This window comes from Leuciscus leuciscus (genome assembly GCF_965113295.1).
Source record: "Leuciscus leuciscus genome assembly, contig: HAP1_SCAFFOLD_265, whole genome shotgun sequence".
Taxonomy (NCBI): domain Eukaryota; kingdom Metazoa; phylum Chordata; class Actinopteri; order Cypriniformes; family Leuciscidae; genus Leuciscus; species Leuciscus leuciscus.
Window position 1 is genome coordinate 12,876 of NW_028118457.1, and position 15,454 is coordinate 28,329.

The following is a 15,454-nucleotide window of genomic DNA, read 5'->3' on the forward strand; positions in this document are numbered from 1 at the left end:
TCCAATCAGAGAGAAATGCACTATAACCACCATGTACAGTCCAGTACTGCCTTCGTCCTTAAATAAGGGCCACTTATTGACGCTAGTTTTTTCACAGAATGATTAACCTCACTAATTGAACTCCACACTGCTATTATTTTGAACACACCCCTTTCAATTAATGATTCAATTATACAGAATTAGCAGCATACATGTCATGACTGTTGGGTCTGTTGTTTTTCTATTACTCTACTACACCTACTAGTAAATTATTTGCCATGTAGAAATATAATTTCTACCAAAAACAGTGATTGATCTGGTTAGTGATGTTGGACTGCTACTATTTTGAACACAACTGTACAGGCTTCAGGGTCCCGCTCGATTGAAGCGTGACACATAGCGGGCTACAACGTCTTCCTTTGCTGGTGCTTCAAACTGAGAGCAGAGTGAGTCTGGCACAGGTATCTGCTTGAGCTGACTGACGAAAGGTTCTGGGTCAGGAAACACCACATCAAAAACCAGGTGCATCAGCTCATCCACATAGTCTGAAGGCAAGAACAGACATTCTTTGGATTAATAAACAAAACAGCCCATTTTTAAATTGTCATCAACATTCACTTTTATTTATTTTTTTTAATTTTTTTTTAATACAGCATCACATGTATATGTAAATGTTATGTTCACAGATTAAGGTCAGATAGGTTTCAAAAGTCTGTTTATATGGTGTTGTACAAGTCCAAATAATTGTAATTATACATCTGCATTTTATATTGTAATTTATCACATTATTTTTATATATATATATATATTGTCTATGTTTGATCAGTGTGCAATAATAAATAATTCATAAGTTAACTTACTGATTGTCGGCTCTTCTTTCAGTGGCTTTACTGTACATGTCCCTTTTCTTCCTTTTGGCCAGTAAAGTTTGAATGAAGGTTTCCCATCAGCCTGCCTTTGTGGACTGTCAGCGTTCTCATTATAGTGCATCGCAGACAGGTAGAGTCTTTGGAAAGAGAAATTCACAAATGTCGTCACTGTGTATTACGGATGTTGGGGCTCGATATTGAACATTTTCACAAACATTAAGACCCATTATTATTTACCTGCATAGCATTCCCAAGAATGGAAATGGCTCACTTTTTGGAACAAATCGAATGACCACTGAGTGAAAAGCCTCCAGCGATGACGTTTGGTGATGGGGGCTTAGCTTTGACACGTCTTTCAGGACTCTCTTGCTTGTAAACAGCTTCTCCAACTTATAATGAACTGGTGTTCCTAATAGTTTGATGAAAAAAAAATATTGGACAACAACTTTATGCAACTTTTTGATTGTGACCTACTTGATGAATATAAAACAATGGTTATAGGTTAAGCTGTGTTCATACTTAGAAACCAATACAGTATAATACCTACGTACAGTTTTTACAATTCAAAATTCACTCGTTTTTATTTTACAACACCACATATGGAAAATTATGTGGTTTTTAATTTATTATTGTTGTTTGTAAAAACAGGACTCCACCAGAAGCTATTTTTAGCTTATAAGAATGGGGATCACATACAAAATACATATATATTTTAAATATAATTGCTGCTTATAATAGAATGAAATATGATGAATTTAATTATCTTTTAGAATTATAGATATTCTATTGCATTTTAATCAGGTATCTGTTTTATCGAATTCATAAATTACAATATTTTGTAGGCCATTTGGATTTGTGTGTTACCAGAATAAAATGACCTGCTTTCAACCATTTCTCCTTGTCCGTCGACACACGTGAAGCATGACGACAGGCTGGGTACAGGGGGTCATCGTGGTTATGGATGTCCTGTAGGTGGTTTATCACAGACAACCACTTGGCGATCCTCTCTGGCCCAGAGGTCGATGAAGCCGCAATCCAGTAGATCTGGTTCTTTATCATCGGCAACCATTTTTTCACCTTTTCACAGTCCTTTGTTTTAGAAATAGCCGTCAATTTTTTGCCCATACCTACAAAAACATTGAAAATATAAAATAATGGCCAGGGCAATTAAACATAGGTCAACATTTGCCATAATGAATGAAATAAGTAAATGTCAAACACCTTTCTCAAAGTGCCAGACATCATAGTACTGAGTTATTTTGGCATCAGTGAGGAATTTCTGGATCTGGGGGAGCCGATCCGATACGATGCAGTCCAACTTAATTCCAGACTCTGTGATGACTGCAAGGCTCCTCTTCAAACCTTCCTTTTCCATGTTCACGCTACCTCCAACCTCGTTGCTCTATTACGAAATATGTATATGAGTGGATTACATTTAATACATTAAGGCTAATACAGCAAAGGCATCTCATAATTTATGTGATTTAGTCAGTTACCTGGACTAGCTGGATGTCGATGACTGTGTTTTTGTTCAAGTCCATCATGGTGTAGCTTCCAAACTTTGCACTATGTCCTGAACACATAATTGTATAAATGTTATTGATGAAAATAATGCAAAAAAAGTGCATTAATCCACTATTTTCCTGTATTAAGATTTTCAAAAATAAAAACAATTGCCTGGTGAATCAGCCCTCATATCGCCACCAAGAATAGCACTCCCGTCTGTACTCAGCTGTTGCAAGACGGCTGCCTGATCATTCTTCCACTTGTGAAGCACAGCGGGCTCGATAAAGTTGCGGCAATGTCTTCGGAACTGTCTGTAGCTGTGCATCTGCAACTGCATGGCCTTGAAGACCTGTCATGAAAAAAACAAAACAAATCACATTTAATGGGTTTACATGTTGATAAACATATTTTATTAACATTGCATATGTAGAAGAAAATTGTGGTGAGTCTAAATCTTATACCAAGCAGTGTTGCTATTTGGGTTTTACATGAAAAGACAAAAATCCAGAAATGGTGGTGTATCACTTTAAACAAACTTCCTTTTGACAGGGCTGACTCAACTTTAGTCCACCAGGTAGACAATCCCACAGACTTTTGAAGTGTTGCTGCTATATAACAGTAAATACAAAATGATGAGGAGACTACTGGAGAGCTTCGGAAAGACCAATTGAAACCAAATAAGGCGTGTTGCTGCTGTTAATAACCAAATATATAAAGGATAGTGTGCGTTGAGGACTAAGGGGGTATTAATCACTGCACTATGCAACATCAAGTAGATGAGCCCCCAACCTCAGCCATTTAATGAAGAGCATTCCATTACCACAATTAATGGTTTTTGAAGCTATGATAACAATATTAGACAAACTCCTTGGACATACCTTCTGTATATTGAAGAAAGAAGCACCAGACACGTAGATGGCTGTAGAAAGCTGTAAATTTCCCGCTGGTGTGGAGTTTCCAATAACTGGCTGACTCTTCCACCGTCGTTGGTACTGGCAATGTGGACATCTCTGCCAAACTTCCATGAATGTACCTCTCAGTCTTGTCTTGACCTCACAAACTTTTGTACACACTGGGCACTTCTCAAAAAGCTCCATGAGGCATTCTTCAAAGACCAACAGCTTTCTCATTTTGGGAATGGCCGATGACTGTTCAGGAAGGGGAATGGTGTCTTCCCTACATTGACAGAGTGAAAACAGTCACATGCAAGTACAATGTATAAATGCAGGTTTAGATATATAGGTCCAAGTCAATTGAAAAGGGAATACCAAACATTACAAATTTTAGCAGTTCTTAGCATACAGACAAATGTCCCTGGTTTATAATCAAATACATCAGTACTCACATAAGGATTAACATGATATATAATTAAAAACAGTTAGTGAAATAGGACAAAAACATGTTGAATAGTAATCAGGCAATTTTTCTTAAATCAGAATAACTTACAATGTTTCCATTGACTGACTAAACACATTAACTGAATTTGCGGGGTTATACGTGGAGTCATCTGCTTCTGGTGCCACAAAAGAGGAGCTAGCCTCTGCAGTACTGGCCACATCTTCATCCTCCTCCATGAGACGAGGCCTCTTTATACGTGGCTTTATTGGTGTTGAGGACCATGGATGGACAGGATGTAATGTAGATGGTGATGTGCAGATGCCTACATCAGTAGTGGTCTTGACTTTTGTCTGGGTTCCTTTTATGCAGAGAAACAGATAGACATGACAACACAATCAAAAAAAATGTTCTTGCATGAATAATGTGACACTCTTTGTCATTTTTTAGTTTAAAAAAAATAATAAAGTCTACATACCTTCACTTCGGAAGTGTGGTTGCAAAGTTTTAAAAGACAGTTGCGTTCCAGTTGATGCCAGCACCACGGGTTCAGTCTGGCAGCCAACATCTCTAACGTTTGATGAAACGACAGTACTGGTACCAGACACTGCATGAGATGTGCTAGCCTAATAATGGCATAATGAAATAATAAAAAAAAACAATTACAATTAAAAAAAAAAAAAAAAAAAAAAATATGAGTGTAATTATTAGGGCTGGGCGATATGGACCAAAAGTCATATCTCGATATATTTAGGCTGAATATCGATATACGAAATATATCCCGATATTTTTTTCAGCAAACTGAGAGCAAATGTTCAGTCAAAGCCAAATATGACATGTTAAAAGTAGTTTTATTGAAACCAGCTATTTCAGTGAACAGTTGCAAAATCAAATGAATAAATAATAAACAGGTTTCTTCACCTTAGGGCTGCATGATTATGACAAAAATCATAATTGCCCATATTGTTATTTGCGATTGATTAATTATGATCATCAAAGTTTACATTGAATATATGTGACTGTCTGTGTTTGTGTGTGGATGGAATCACACGGAGAGCAGGTGGATGGTTACTCAAGATCTCTTTACTTAGCCTGCAACAGACAGACTGGGACAAACAGGACCAAAAGCTGGTTAAAGGCAGTGCATCACGCATCAATGTTGCTCATAGATCATCAGCGAGAGATGTGAAACTCTGCTGGATATACATTTTTACAAAGTGATCGTATAGTGGAATTAAACTCAAAATAAAACATACATTAAAGAAATAAAGTACAAATCACTGTCTCTGTTCTCATTTCTCATAAATTCACAAATACAGAGAAACTAAATTTAAGCAACCATCATTTTGTATATTTTTGGAATACAGAAAGAAAAGAACGGCCACCTAAAATGGCGCAGTTACACAGTTCAGCACGTGCGAGCACGTGAGAGCACATAGCACATGTGATAATGCTAACACTCAGTTCAACTAATATATTCTTACACAGACCATGACAAATCCGAATATAAAACATACCTGGGACAAACAGGACCAAAAGCTGGTTAAAGGCAGTGCATCACGCATCAATGTTGCTCATAGATCTTAAATGAAATCAGAGATTCGGAGTTCACAAGCAGGTTAACACACACACATCACGTTTCATCATCGCAAATAACACATTTGACTCGACTGACAGAACTAGGGACTGACAGGCACATGAAGTAAACTTGTGTGTAGTTAAAAAGACCAACCTTACACTTGAAAACAATCTAAACTCAGTTTTTATGACGCAGCACTTATTGATGCGACTTACCATCAGCGAGAGATGTGAAACTCTGCTGGTGGTGACGTAGCTCCGCCCTTAATATCACGCACACAAATGCAAGGGACGCAACAGCCAATGTCGAGTTTTCCCAATTAATGCATGAATTTAACAGCATTATTTAAACTCCGTTACATACACCCCCCTTAAATTCTGCTAAATTGGGCTAGAACCGGAATATGTAACAAACTAAATATACAGTAAAGATTGCAGAAAAAAAATTATGAAAAAAACAGGTGTGAGTAAAAGAGCTTTACAATACAGTATGTCAGAATTTATCTCTTCCCCAGGAAGTGTGAAAGAATGGAATGGTACCAGGTTCCACACTTAACACAGACTATAGGAGGTGCAGTCTACACTAGTGGCTACAAATGTATCTGCTCTTCAAATATCTTTTGATGCAAACAACAAACTTCTCAGATTCTTTCTCAGAGAAGAAACTCACTTCAAAGTCATTCTCTTAACATCATAGTCGACTCTTAGATATGAATCATCATTTAGACTCAGTCATTTTAAACAAAAATGTTCCTTAACAACTCCACTACAAAGTTAGTTCCTTGAAAAATAACTTGTGCATCACTGTGCGAATCACTTTCCACAATTTTCTGACTATCAATTTCACAAATAAGTCTGTTAGGGGGCTTAACTGATCTCCCTAATCGTGTAGTGATGTGGCCTGTATATGTACTTGTGGGCTGTTCGCAAATGACAGGGGCAAGCCTGTTATCAGTTTCTTGCAAACAACTGGGGTACTCATTCGGCTTGGTTGCAGGTAAACTCTTTATACTCTCAGCAGGTTCAGGAACATGCTCAGGTTCTGCACTGTACTGATCATTGCCAGAGCACTCAGGAGTCATCTCATCAGGAATGTCTGAAACTCCACCACAAGTGGCATCTTGCATTTCGTCACTGTCATGTGTTCCATCCATCTGCATTAACCATTCTGATGTTTTTGAAACAGGGTCAGGATCATCCATCAGAGCGGAATCGAGAGCACTGCCACGGGTAGCACCAGTGGAATCTGATCGAACTGATTCTTCCTCACCATCATCCCAGGATAAAAAATTCACTGGAAGCAACAGATTTCTGTGCACCACTTTTCCTTTGCCAGTCTGAACATCTGTAATCCTGTACACATTAATTTCTGGTCTCACTGATTGAACCTCATACAAAACAGAGTCCCACTTGTCCGCAACTTTCCTCTTGCCTTTCTCTCCACGGTTAGCCAGCAAAACTCTATCTCCCACTGCTAAGGGTGAACCTCTGACCTTCCGATTGTAAAGAATGGCATGGCGGTTCTGCTCTTTGAGACTGTGTTTCCGGGCAATTTCTGCAGCTGCGCTCAGATCTCTTCTCAGTGCAGTGACAAACTCATGGTGGCTGACCACCCTCTCATCGCAAAGGACATGCTGAAACATGATGTCGATCGGCAGCCTCGGGATACGCCCAAACATAAGATAAAAAGGAGCGAACCCGGTTGTTTCATGCACAGTACAATTGTAACTGAAGGTTAACGTTCTTAGAAGCTGTGGCCACCTCGCCTTGGATTTCACTGGGAGAGCTCTTATCATATTGCCCAAGGTCCTATTAAAACGTTCTGCCAGACCGTTACCCATAGGGTGGTATGGTGTGGTGTGTGATTTTTGAACACCAGCCATCTCAAGCAAGTTCTTAATGATTTTGCTTTCAAAATTTGCACCCTGGTCTGAATGTATTCTCTTTGGAAATCCATAAATGCAGAAGAGGTCATTCCAAAGGCGATGGGCAACTTGCTTAGCCGACTGGTTGTGACAGGGAAAGGCGTGTGCCATCTTAGAAAAGTGATCCGTCACTACTAGGACATCGACGACCTTCCCTGAAGTCTGTTCAGCACTCCAGAAGTCAATACATACTAGTTCCATAGGCTCAGAGGTGCGGATGTGCTCAAGGGGTGCACGAGCATTTGGCTCTGGTGTTTTTCCGACAACACACCTCTGGCAGTTTTTCACATAAAGCTTGATGTCTTTACTCATTCCTGGCCAAAAGAACCTTTCAGCTGCAAGGGAGAGAGTTCTTGCACCACCTTGATGTCCAGCTGAGTCATGAACACCACGGAGAACATCATGCTTTAGGGAATCTGGTACAACGTATTGGAAGAGTTTCTTATTCATCAGTTGATCTTTCTTCACTCTGTACAGCACATGATTACGAATCTTTAGCTTCTTCCAGTGCTTCAAAAGGTTTGTCACAGGGCTAGGCTCCTTTGCTTTCTCACTCTTTGAAGGACGTTTATGTCTCAGAACATAGTTGATGACTCTACCGACTATGTTGTCCTGCTCTTGGAGGTTTGCAAGTCTGGAAAATGGGATTGCAACAGATGGATCTTCATCAGGGAGCTGGAGTGACGTTGGACTTGTCACGGGCAATGGACTAACTCCACCATCGCAGTGAGCACCCAGAAAAGCAGAAACTTCAGCAGCATCAATAGATCCAGGACATGAGTCATTCACGTCATCCTGCAACTCGTTCTCAGTTTCGTCGTCACTGGTAGCCTGCACATTCTGACAGTTGGTAGTGACACGGAAGGCATCCTGCACGGTTCCAGTAACAACACCATTTACCTCATCCAAGAGAGAAATGTATGGTTCTTTCAACAGACGATGGCTGACACAAGACTTGACAAAGGGCTCTCTGCTCAAGGCATCTGCAACAACGTTCTTCGTGCCTGGCACATACTTCAGGTCAAAGTCGTAAGCAGCGAGCTTCGCCACCCATCGCTGTTCACACGCATCCAATCTGGGTTTGGTTAGAATATAGGTCAAGGGGTTATTATCAGACCATGCAGTGAAATGTCTCCCTTTTAGCCAGTGGCTAAACTTGTCAGAAACGGCCCACTTTAAAGCCAGAAATTCGAGTCTATGTGCTGGGTAGTTCATCTGAGACTTGGAGAGCGTTTTGCTGGCAAAAGCGACTGGACGTGCAATTTTCTCCCCAGGGGGCACCTGAGATAACACAGCTCCTATGCCATCAAATGAAGCATCGACAGAGAGAATAAAGGGATGACTGAAATCTGGGTGTGCTAGAGTAACACTGTGCAGAAAGTCTTGCTTTAAAGTTTCAAAAGCATGTTTTCTGTACATTCAAAAGAATGTACAGAAAAAGCAGTACATTCACTAGTCCAATCCTCAGGTGAAAGCTTCACGACACTGAGTGGCTTCCTCATCCGACCACACTTCCTCTGAGCTCTTTTCTGTGACTGACCTGATAGGAGACTAAAAAGAGGTTTCGCCTTGGCAGAACAGTCTATAATGAAATGCTGATAATATAAAATCATACCCAGGAAAGATCTGATCTTCTTTTGAGAAGGGGTTATACTATCTGCTTCCATGAGGTCAGCAGTCTGGATGTCACTGATCACCTTCACCTTTTCTGGGTCGGTCTGGACACCATTCCCAGTGACAATGTGTCCCAAGAACCTGACAGATCTCCTGAAGAACATACACTTCTTTGGTGCCAGCTTTAAGTTGTGCTTAGACAGGCGTGAGAAAACAAGTTCCAGTCGGTCAAGAGCTACTTGCTCACTTGGAGCGAAAACCATCAGATCGTCCAAGTAGCAGAGAAGGCTTGTGAAGTTTTCATCCCCGAAAATGGACATCATCATCCTCATAAAGGTTGCTGGACTGTTGGTCAAACCCTGAGGTAGACGATTGTACTCATGAAGGCCGAAAGGAGAGGAAAAGGCAGTGTACTTCTTATGCTCTTCAAACAAGGGGACATTATAAAAACCAGAAGTCAAGTCCATGGTTGAAAAGAAAACGTTACCGCCCAAAGCTGCGAGTGCATCCGCTTGATGTGGGAGTGGGTGAGCGTCCTTCACTGTCTTCGCATTCAACCATCTAAAATCTGTACAAATACGAAGGTCACCATTCTTTTTCCACACTAAAACTAGTGGCGATGCATATTCACTCTGAGACTTCCTTATAATGCCTTTAACTTCCATCTCACTCAAGGCAGTGCGCAGCTTATCATAGTGGCTGGGGGCTACACGTCGATAAGGGAGTCGAAATGGCTTCTCGTCCACCAAGTGGATTTTGTGGACAAAGTCGGTGGCTTCTCCACAATCCATTTTTCCACGTGAAAAGGTTGACTCATACTTCTCAATGAGGTTCAGAAGTCTATCCTTCCACTCCTCTGACACTTCACAATCATCCAGATTCAAATCCTGCAGTTCTAACTTATCCAGCACGTTTCTCCTTTCATCACTGGTCCGTACATGATTTACAGGACTTGCAGCACACTGAACGTTACTCTTCAGGGACTCAGGTGTAGACAACTCTTCCACAGCAATACAAGTAAAAACATCCACAATCTTTGTGTTTTTCTTAAGAATGATTACATTGTCTGTAGGGTTCATTATTTTGAACGGCACCCATCTACTGCCCCACATAGGTGTGATGACTCTCCCTATGATCACGTTCCTTGGACGGCATTTACAGAGGGTTGGCTCAACAATGACTGTGCTCCCCACAGAAACAGCTGTTGACTCAGGAAGCTGAGCCCAAGCGAGATGTTCATGGTTCGGTTCTAGAGTTATTTTCTCCTTCAACTTAGCAGTGCCCACTCTATCAGGTATGTCTTCACCCTTCCATCGTTCCACATTTGAAAGTAGAGACAGGAATTGGTGACATTCAACATCTTCAGAGTTAAACGGGCTGGACACGAGTCTCCAGTATCCGTCGGTCTCTTTCATTTTTTGAATCAGCCACTTGATAGCATTGCTGCCCAGGATCAAATCGTCGGTTTGCCCTGGAACCACTAAAACTGGAACAACCATCTTGCAGGCATAAACTGAGAGCTCAAGCTCATACATCACTTTTGGTGTAACACGCTGTCCACCACAACCAATTATGACAACATCACTGGCAGGGAAATTTCGTAAATCAGGCTTGTACTGTAACAAGAGACGTTCAGCAGATTCACTCATCGTGCATGCCATGGAGCCACTGTCAACCATAGCTTTCAGCTGAAGGTCGCCCCATACTGTTGCCGGTGTGTAAAACAGACTATCAATTCGCTGTACTCTGTGCGTGTTCTGAAAAATTAAAGTTTTCCCTGCAGGCTCAACAGAACTAGAAAGACTATAAACTGAGGTTGGGTCATTCATACAACACTGGTTTGGAGGAATAAACTCATGATCCACACTGTCCTCCCTTAAGTGCAGATCTTCTAGTTTCCCAGCCCTTGAGAAGACAGAGATTTCACTCTCTCAGGACAGACAAAGCGGGAATGGTCAGGAGAGTGACACTGGAAGCACAACTTTTTCTCAAGACAATGCGTGAGGCCAGAATGATCAGGGCTCGAACAGACAGTGCATGGCAGGTCATTGAGGCCTTTTACTCGAGGCAGGCTTCCTTTGGGCTTCACACGTGAACTTGGCTCTTTGCTGGCAGACTCTTTTAACAGGACTTTTTCCAACAAGCTCATGACTCGTTCTAAAGCAGACGCTTCCAAAGACCTGGACTGCTGAACATCAGAAGGAGCTGGAAGTACTGCAGATGACAGTTCCACTTCAGTTCTGTTCACAGGAATTTTAGTGGGTGCTGCATTTCTTACTGCTGGTACAAGACTGGAATCAGAGTGATATTCGTTCAAAATATCTTGAACTTCTCGCACAGACCATGCGGCAATTGTTTTAGATCGAAAGGTGATGGCAAGCTCTTTACACGGGCAGTGTCTGATGAACATGCGTGTTACCTCTGTTCCTGGACAATCCAGTACTTTACCCTGTTCTTTCAAGCGCTCAGCAGCGACGTCAACTGCACGGTTTAGCCTGATCCAGTACTCATAGGCATCCTCATCTGGTCTGGGTAAGGTGGTATAAAAGTCAGCCAGTGGGAGAGGAGAACAAGGAGCAGCTTCGAAGTGTTTCCTGAGAATACTAAAGATTGCATCAGGGTTATGCACAATGTCAATGTCACAGTTTCTTATGCCAAACTTGACCACATCCCTTGCTTTGCCTCTCAGATGGACCATAATCTCCTCCGCTTGATGCTCTTTCCTCAAATTATTGCGTTTTATATAGTCTCTCATGGTATCTATCCACTCATTTAAGTCAACAGCATCAGAAACTTCTCCCCTGAAGCTAGGAGGTTCTCTCACATTTCTGGAAAAGGACAACTGGCTTTGTATCAGGTCCAGCATTTGTGAAGCTGATCCATCTGCAGTCACATTTTTGGAAGAATTGTCAACTGAATGTGCGTCAACTTTACGTGTTGGGCTTAGTCTGGTGACAATGCTATCAGCAATTTGCTGACCAACTTGGCTGATTATGTCAGTCATTGCAGTGATTACATTTGGTGGCTGTGAGTTAGGGTATGGAGTAGACGAAAACACACCCTGTTGCCCTCTAGAAGCATCTGATTCATAACTTGTGGATGGGCCCTCACAAACTAATGGGTCTGAATTTGAAGTGTTACTGTCTATGACTACATGAGCTTCACTCTGTACACCAGGCCCGCTGAACTGTAATGTCTTTGGCACTTTCAATAAACCCCATCCTCTACCTTTACTACCACAGACTGGAGTGTGATAATTATCAAAACCACTCATAATGAATATCAGTACTTGTAAAAAAAATGAATACAATAAATCAAAAACATAAAATGTGCTGTTGTCTCTATAGCAAATTGTCCTTAGCAAACGTTGCAAACTGCTTGAGTGCAGTCACTGAATGAAAAAAATAGTCTCTTTTTTTTTTTTTTTTTTTTAAAAAAAAAAAAAACCTGTTCCTGAGCAAAATTATGTCCACCTGACTCCAGCGGAAGCTTTAAGATGAACCCTCGGCCGCTTCAGGAAACATCTTGATTGAAGAAACAACGGGTCACGGCACCAATGTGACTGTCTGTGTTTGTGTGTGGATGGAATCACACGGAGAGCAGGTGGATGGTTACTCAAGATCTCTTTACTTAGCCTGCAACAGACAGACTGGGACAAACAGGACCAAAAGCTGGTTAAAGGCAGTGCATCACGCATCAATGTTGCTCATAGATCATCAGCGAGAGATGTGAAACTCTGCTGGATATACATTTTTACAAAGTGATCGTATAGTGGAATTAAACTCAAAATAAAACATACATTAAAGAAATAAAGTACAAATCACTGTCTCTGTTCTCATTTCTCATAAATTCACAAATACAGAGAAACTAAATTTAAGCAACCATCATTTTGTATATTTTTGGAATACAGAAAGAAAAGAACGGCCACCTAAAATGGCGCAGTTACACAGTTCAGCACGTGTGAGCACGTGAGAGCACATAGCACATGTGATAATGCTAACACTCAGTTCAACTAATATATTCTTACACAGACCATGACAAATCCGAATATAAAACATACCTGGGACAAACAGGACCAAAAGCTGGTTAAAGGCAGTGCATCACGCATCAATGTTGCTCATAGATCTTAAATGAAATCAGAGATTCGGAGTTCACAAGCAGGTTAACACACACACATCACGTTTCATCATCGCAAATAACACATTTGACTCGACTGACAGAACTAGGGACTGACAGGCACATGAAGTAAACTTGTGTGTAGTTAAAAAGACCAACCTTACACTTGAAAACAATCTAAACTCAGTTTTTATGACGCAGCACTTATTGATGCGACTTACCATCAGCGAGAGATGTGAAACTCTGCTGGTGGTGACGTAGCTCCGCCCTTAATATCACGCACACAAATGCAAGGGACGCAACAGCCAATGTCGAGTTTTCCCAATTAATGCATGAATTTAACAGCATTATTTAAACTCCGTTACATATATATAAACACATTTTGTGTAAACATGTTATAACTTGCCTATATACACACACATATATACATATATACATACTTTTCCCCTTTACTTAACATGAATTGTAAGAATATGACTAATAGTAAAGACTAGTACTAATAAATAAACATTAGGCCTATGCTAAAGCTATTAAATAGCAGTCCCAAACTAGTTTTTGTTAATACAATGTTGGTATGAGCCACTACAGTCATTTAAAAATACAAAAAATAACACAAAGAAAAATAGTGGCATTTGGGGGTTAACATGGAAACAACAGTTACCATGGCATGGTGAATACACAATACTAACAAGTACTGTTAATGAAACATGGAAACTGCTCCTGTTGAATATAATGAAAATCGTACCTGCTTTACTTTTATTTCGTGTAATTTTCAACGTAACGGCGTTGCATGCTCGTAGTTTCTTTTGCCCTTGATCAGTGAGGCGATACACAGCGCGGGCGCCTCCGCATTTACGCGTGTATTGAGTGTGCGCTCCGAGCACAGGATAACGGCTGACAGGACAAGAAAGTCAGTTTTTCTGAAGTGACACTAATGTCACTGTCTGGTAGTTCCTATTGTGCTGGGGTTTCTGAAGTAGTCATAATTCATCTCTCATAACATAACATGCTCTAAACACGCACGCAGAGTGGAAAAGGAAGAGCGGAGGCGCGGGGAGCAGAGCGCAAATTTGAACTATATCGATGCGATATGGTCTAGCAAACAGTTTTAGCCACTGACCATGGACTCCTGTACCATCACTACTGTTGTGTAAAACAAAGTGGAAAGATGTGGATAGCATTCGTAGAGTCCATTCACCGTGTTTATCTCGAAGCTAACGTTACATACAATAGCCACATTAGCAGTTAGCTGATGTTTGTTAACGTACACACAGTAGAGCAATAAAAACACAGTCTTACCGTTTCAATTTCAGGCAGGTCTCTGATGGTGGGGATGGCACCTTTTCCCAAACGGAGCTTCGAGGCCAACTTCGCCTGATATTGTCCCAAATTACTAAATGAATCCTGTGTAAAATGTTTAGCGCAGACACCAAACGTTAGGCCAGTTGAAAGGGTTGTTGGGACAGCGTCATTAAAAATGAATTTCATCCACTGATCCCTGATAGTTTTGGGTAGAGAAAACACATTAGAATGCTGTTTATGGCAGTCAACCACAGAGCAACGCAGGTGTGCACTTGGTTTCTCCATCTTTCTTTGCCGAATGAATATGAGGGGGAGAGGGGTAGGGCGTGGCTTCCTGCTGCGCTGTCCATATATGGCATATCCTCCACCGTCCTGACGTCAAGCCAGGGTAGAAATCCAAAGGTGTGTTGGACATCGGCTGCGGCTGGATGTAACCGATCGGCGAGAGTAGCTGCGTGCAGGCGGGGAGGAGCTGCAAACGGAGACATGAAGTCGGACACTTTCTGGTTCCCGTAGTGACCGCTCACGTGGTGTTCGCATACTTTACCACAGCTGAAGTGAAATAAATGCAATTTTTGCCAAATAATGTTTCAGAGACATTTTCATTCAATACTTTATGTACAGCTTCATGCAACGTCTGTTTGAACAAGAATAAAGTTCAACATAAGTTACTATCAATGAAGTGGAGTCTACGTTTTTTAATCAGTTTTAATTTAATAAACATGACACAATATAACATCGCAACTACATGAAAAGAGTGTTTACTGTTATAAAAAATTGATTTGTGAGCATTAGAGGAACTAAAGGTGTTCGGATAAACACGAAACACACGTGATCGTTGTCATGCAGTGAATCCGGCCAATCGTGGAACAGCTGTGTCGTCATCAGCCCTCGTGCAGCCGCTCTTGAGAAGCTGCGCTGGCTGAGTTCTCTGGCTACTCTCGAATCACTCTCGCGGTACTTTGATGGCATACGTCACAGTCACGTGGCGTCGGCGCTGGATCAAGTCGGACAAAATTTCTAACCGGCATGCACTGCTTCAAGTCAGCCACCGATCGGTCTGCGCAGAGCTGCATGAAGTCGAACAAGCCTAAAATCTCGTATACATAGTTCCCACAGGCCAATTAATGTCACGTGACCTCCCCGGAGACGCCATCTTTGAGGGCAAAAGCTGCTGTGTTTACAATGTTTTACCATACTGTCTATGAGTTTTACAAGCAAATTTCGAAT

The 15,454-nt window shown here is 41.3% G+C and overlaps 1 protein-coding gene across 1 annotated transcript; it reads right to left on the bottom strand.

Moving 5' to 3' along the window:
* Positions 1–26: 26 nt before the first annotated feature.
* LOC309491456 (uncharacterized protein) lies at positions 27–14,583 on the bottom strand. The gene is made up of 11 exons (XM_082190514.1): positions 14,222–14,583; positions 4,168–4,315; positions 3,801–3,894; positions 3,233–3,530; positions 2,526–2,703; positions 2,345–2,421; positions 2,070–2,250; positions 1,727–1,975; positions 1,086–1,257; positions 840–985; positions 27–524 (listed from the first exon to the last, which is right to left on the bottom strand). Exons 1-11 carry the CDS (start codon positions 14,507–14,509, stop codon positions 346–348), a joined length of 2,010 nt encoding a protein of 669 aa, XP_082046640.1. The 5' UTR covers positions 14,510–14,583; the 3' UTR covers positions 27–345.
* Positions 14,584–15,454: the final 871 nt, after the last annotated feature.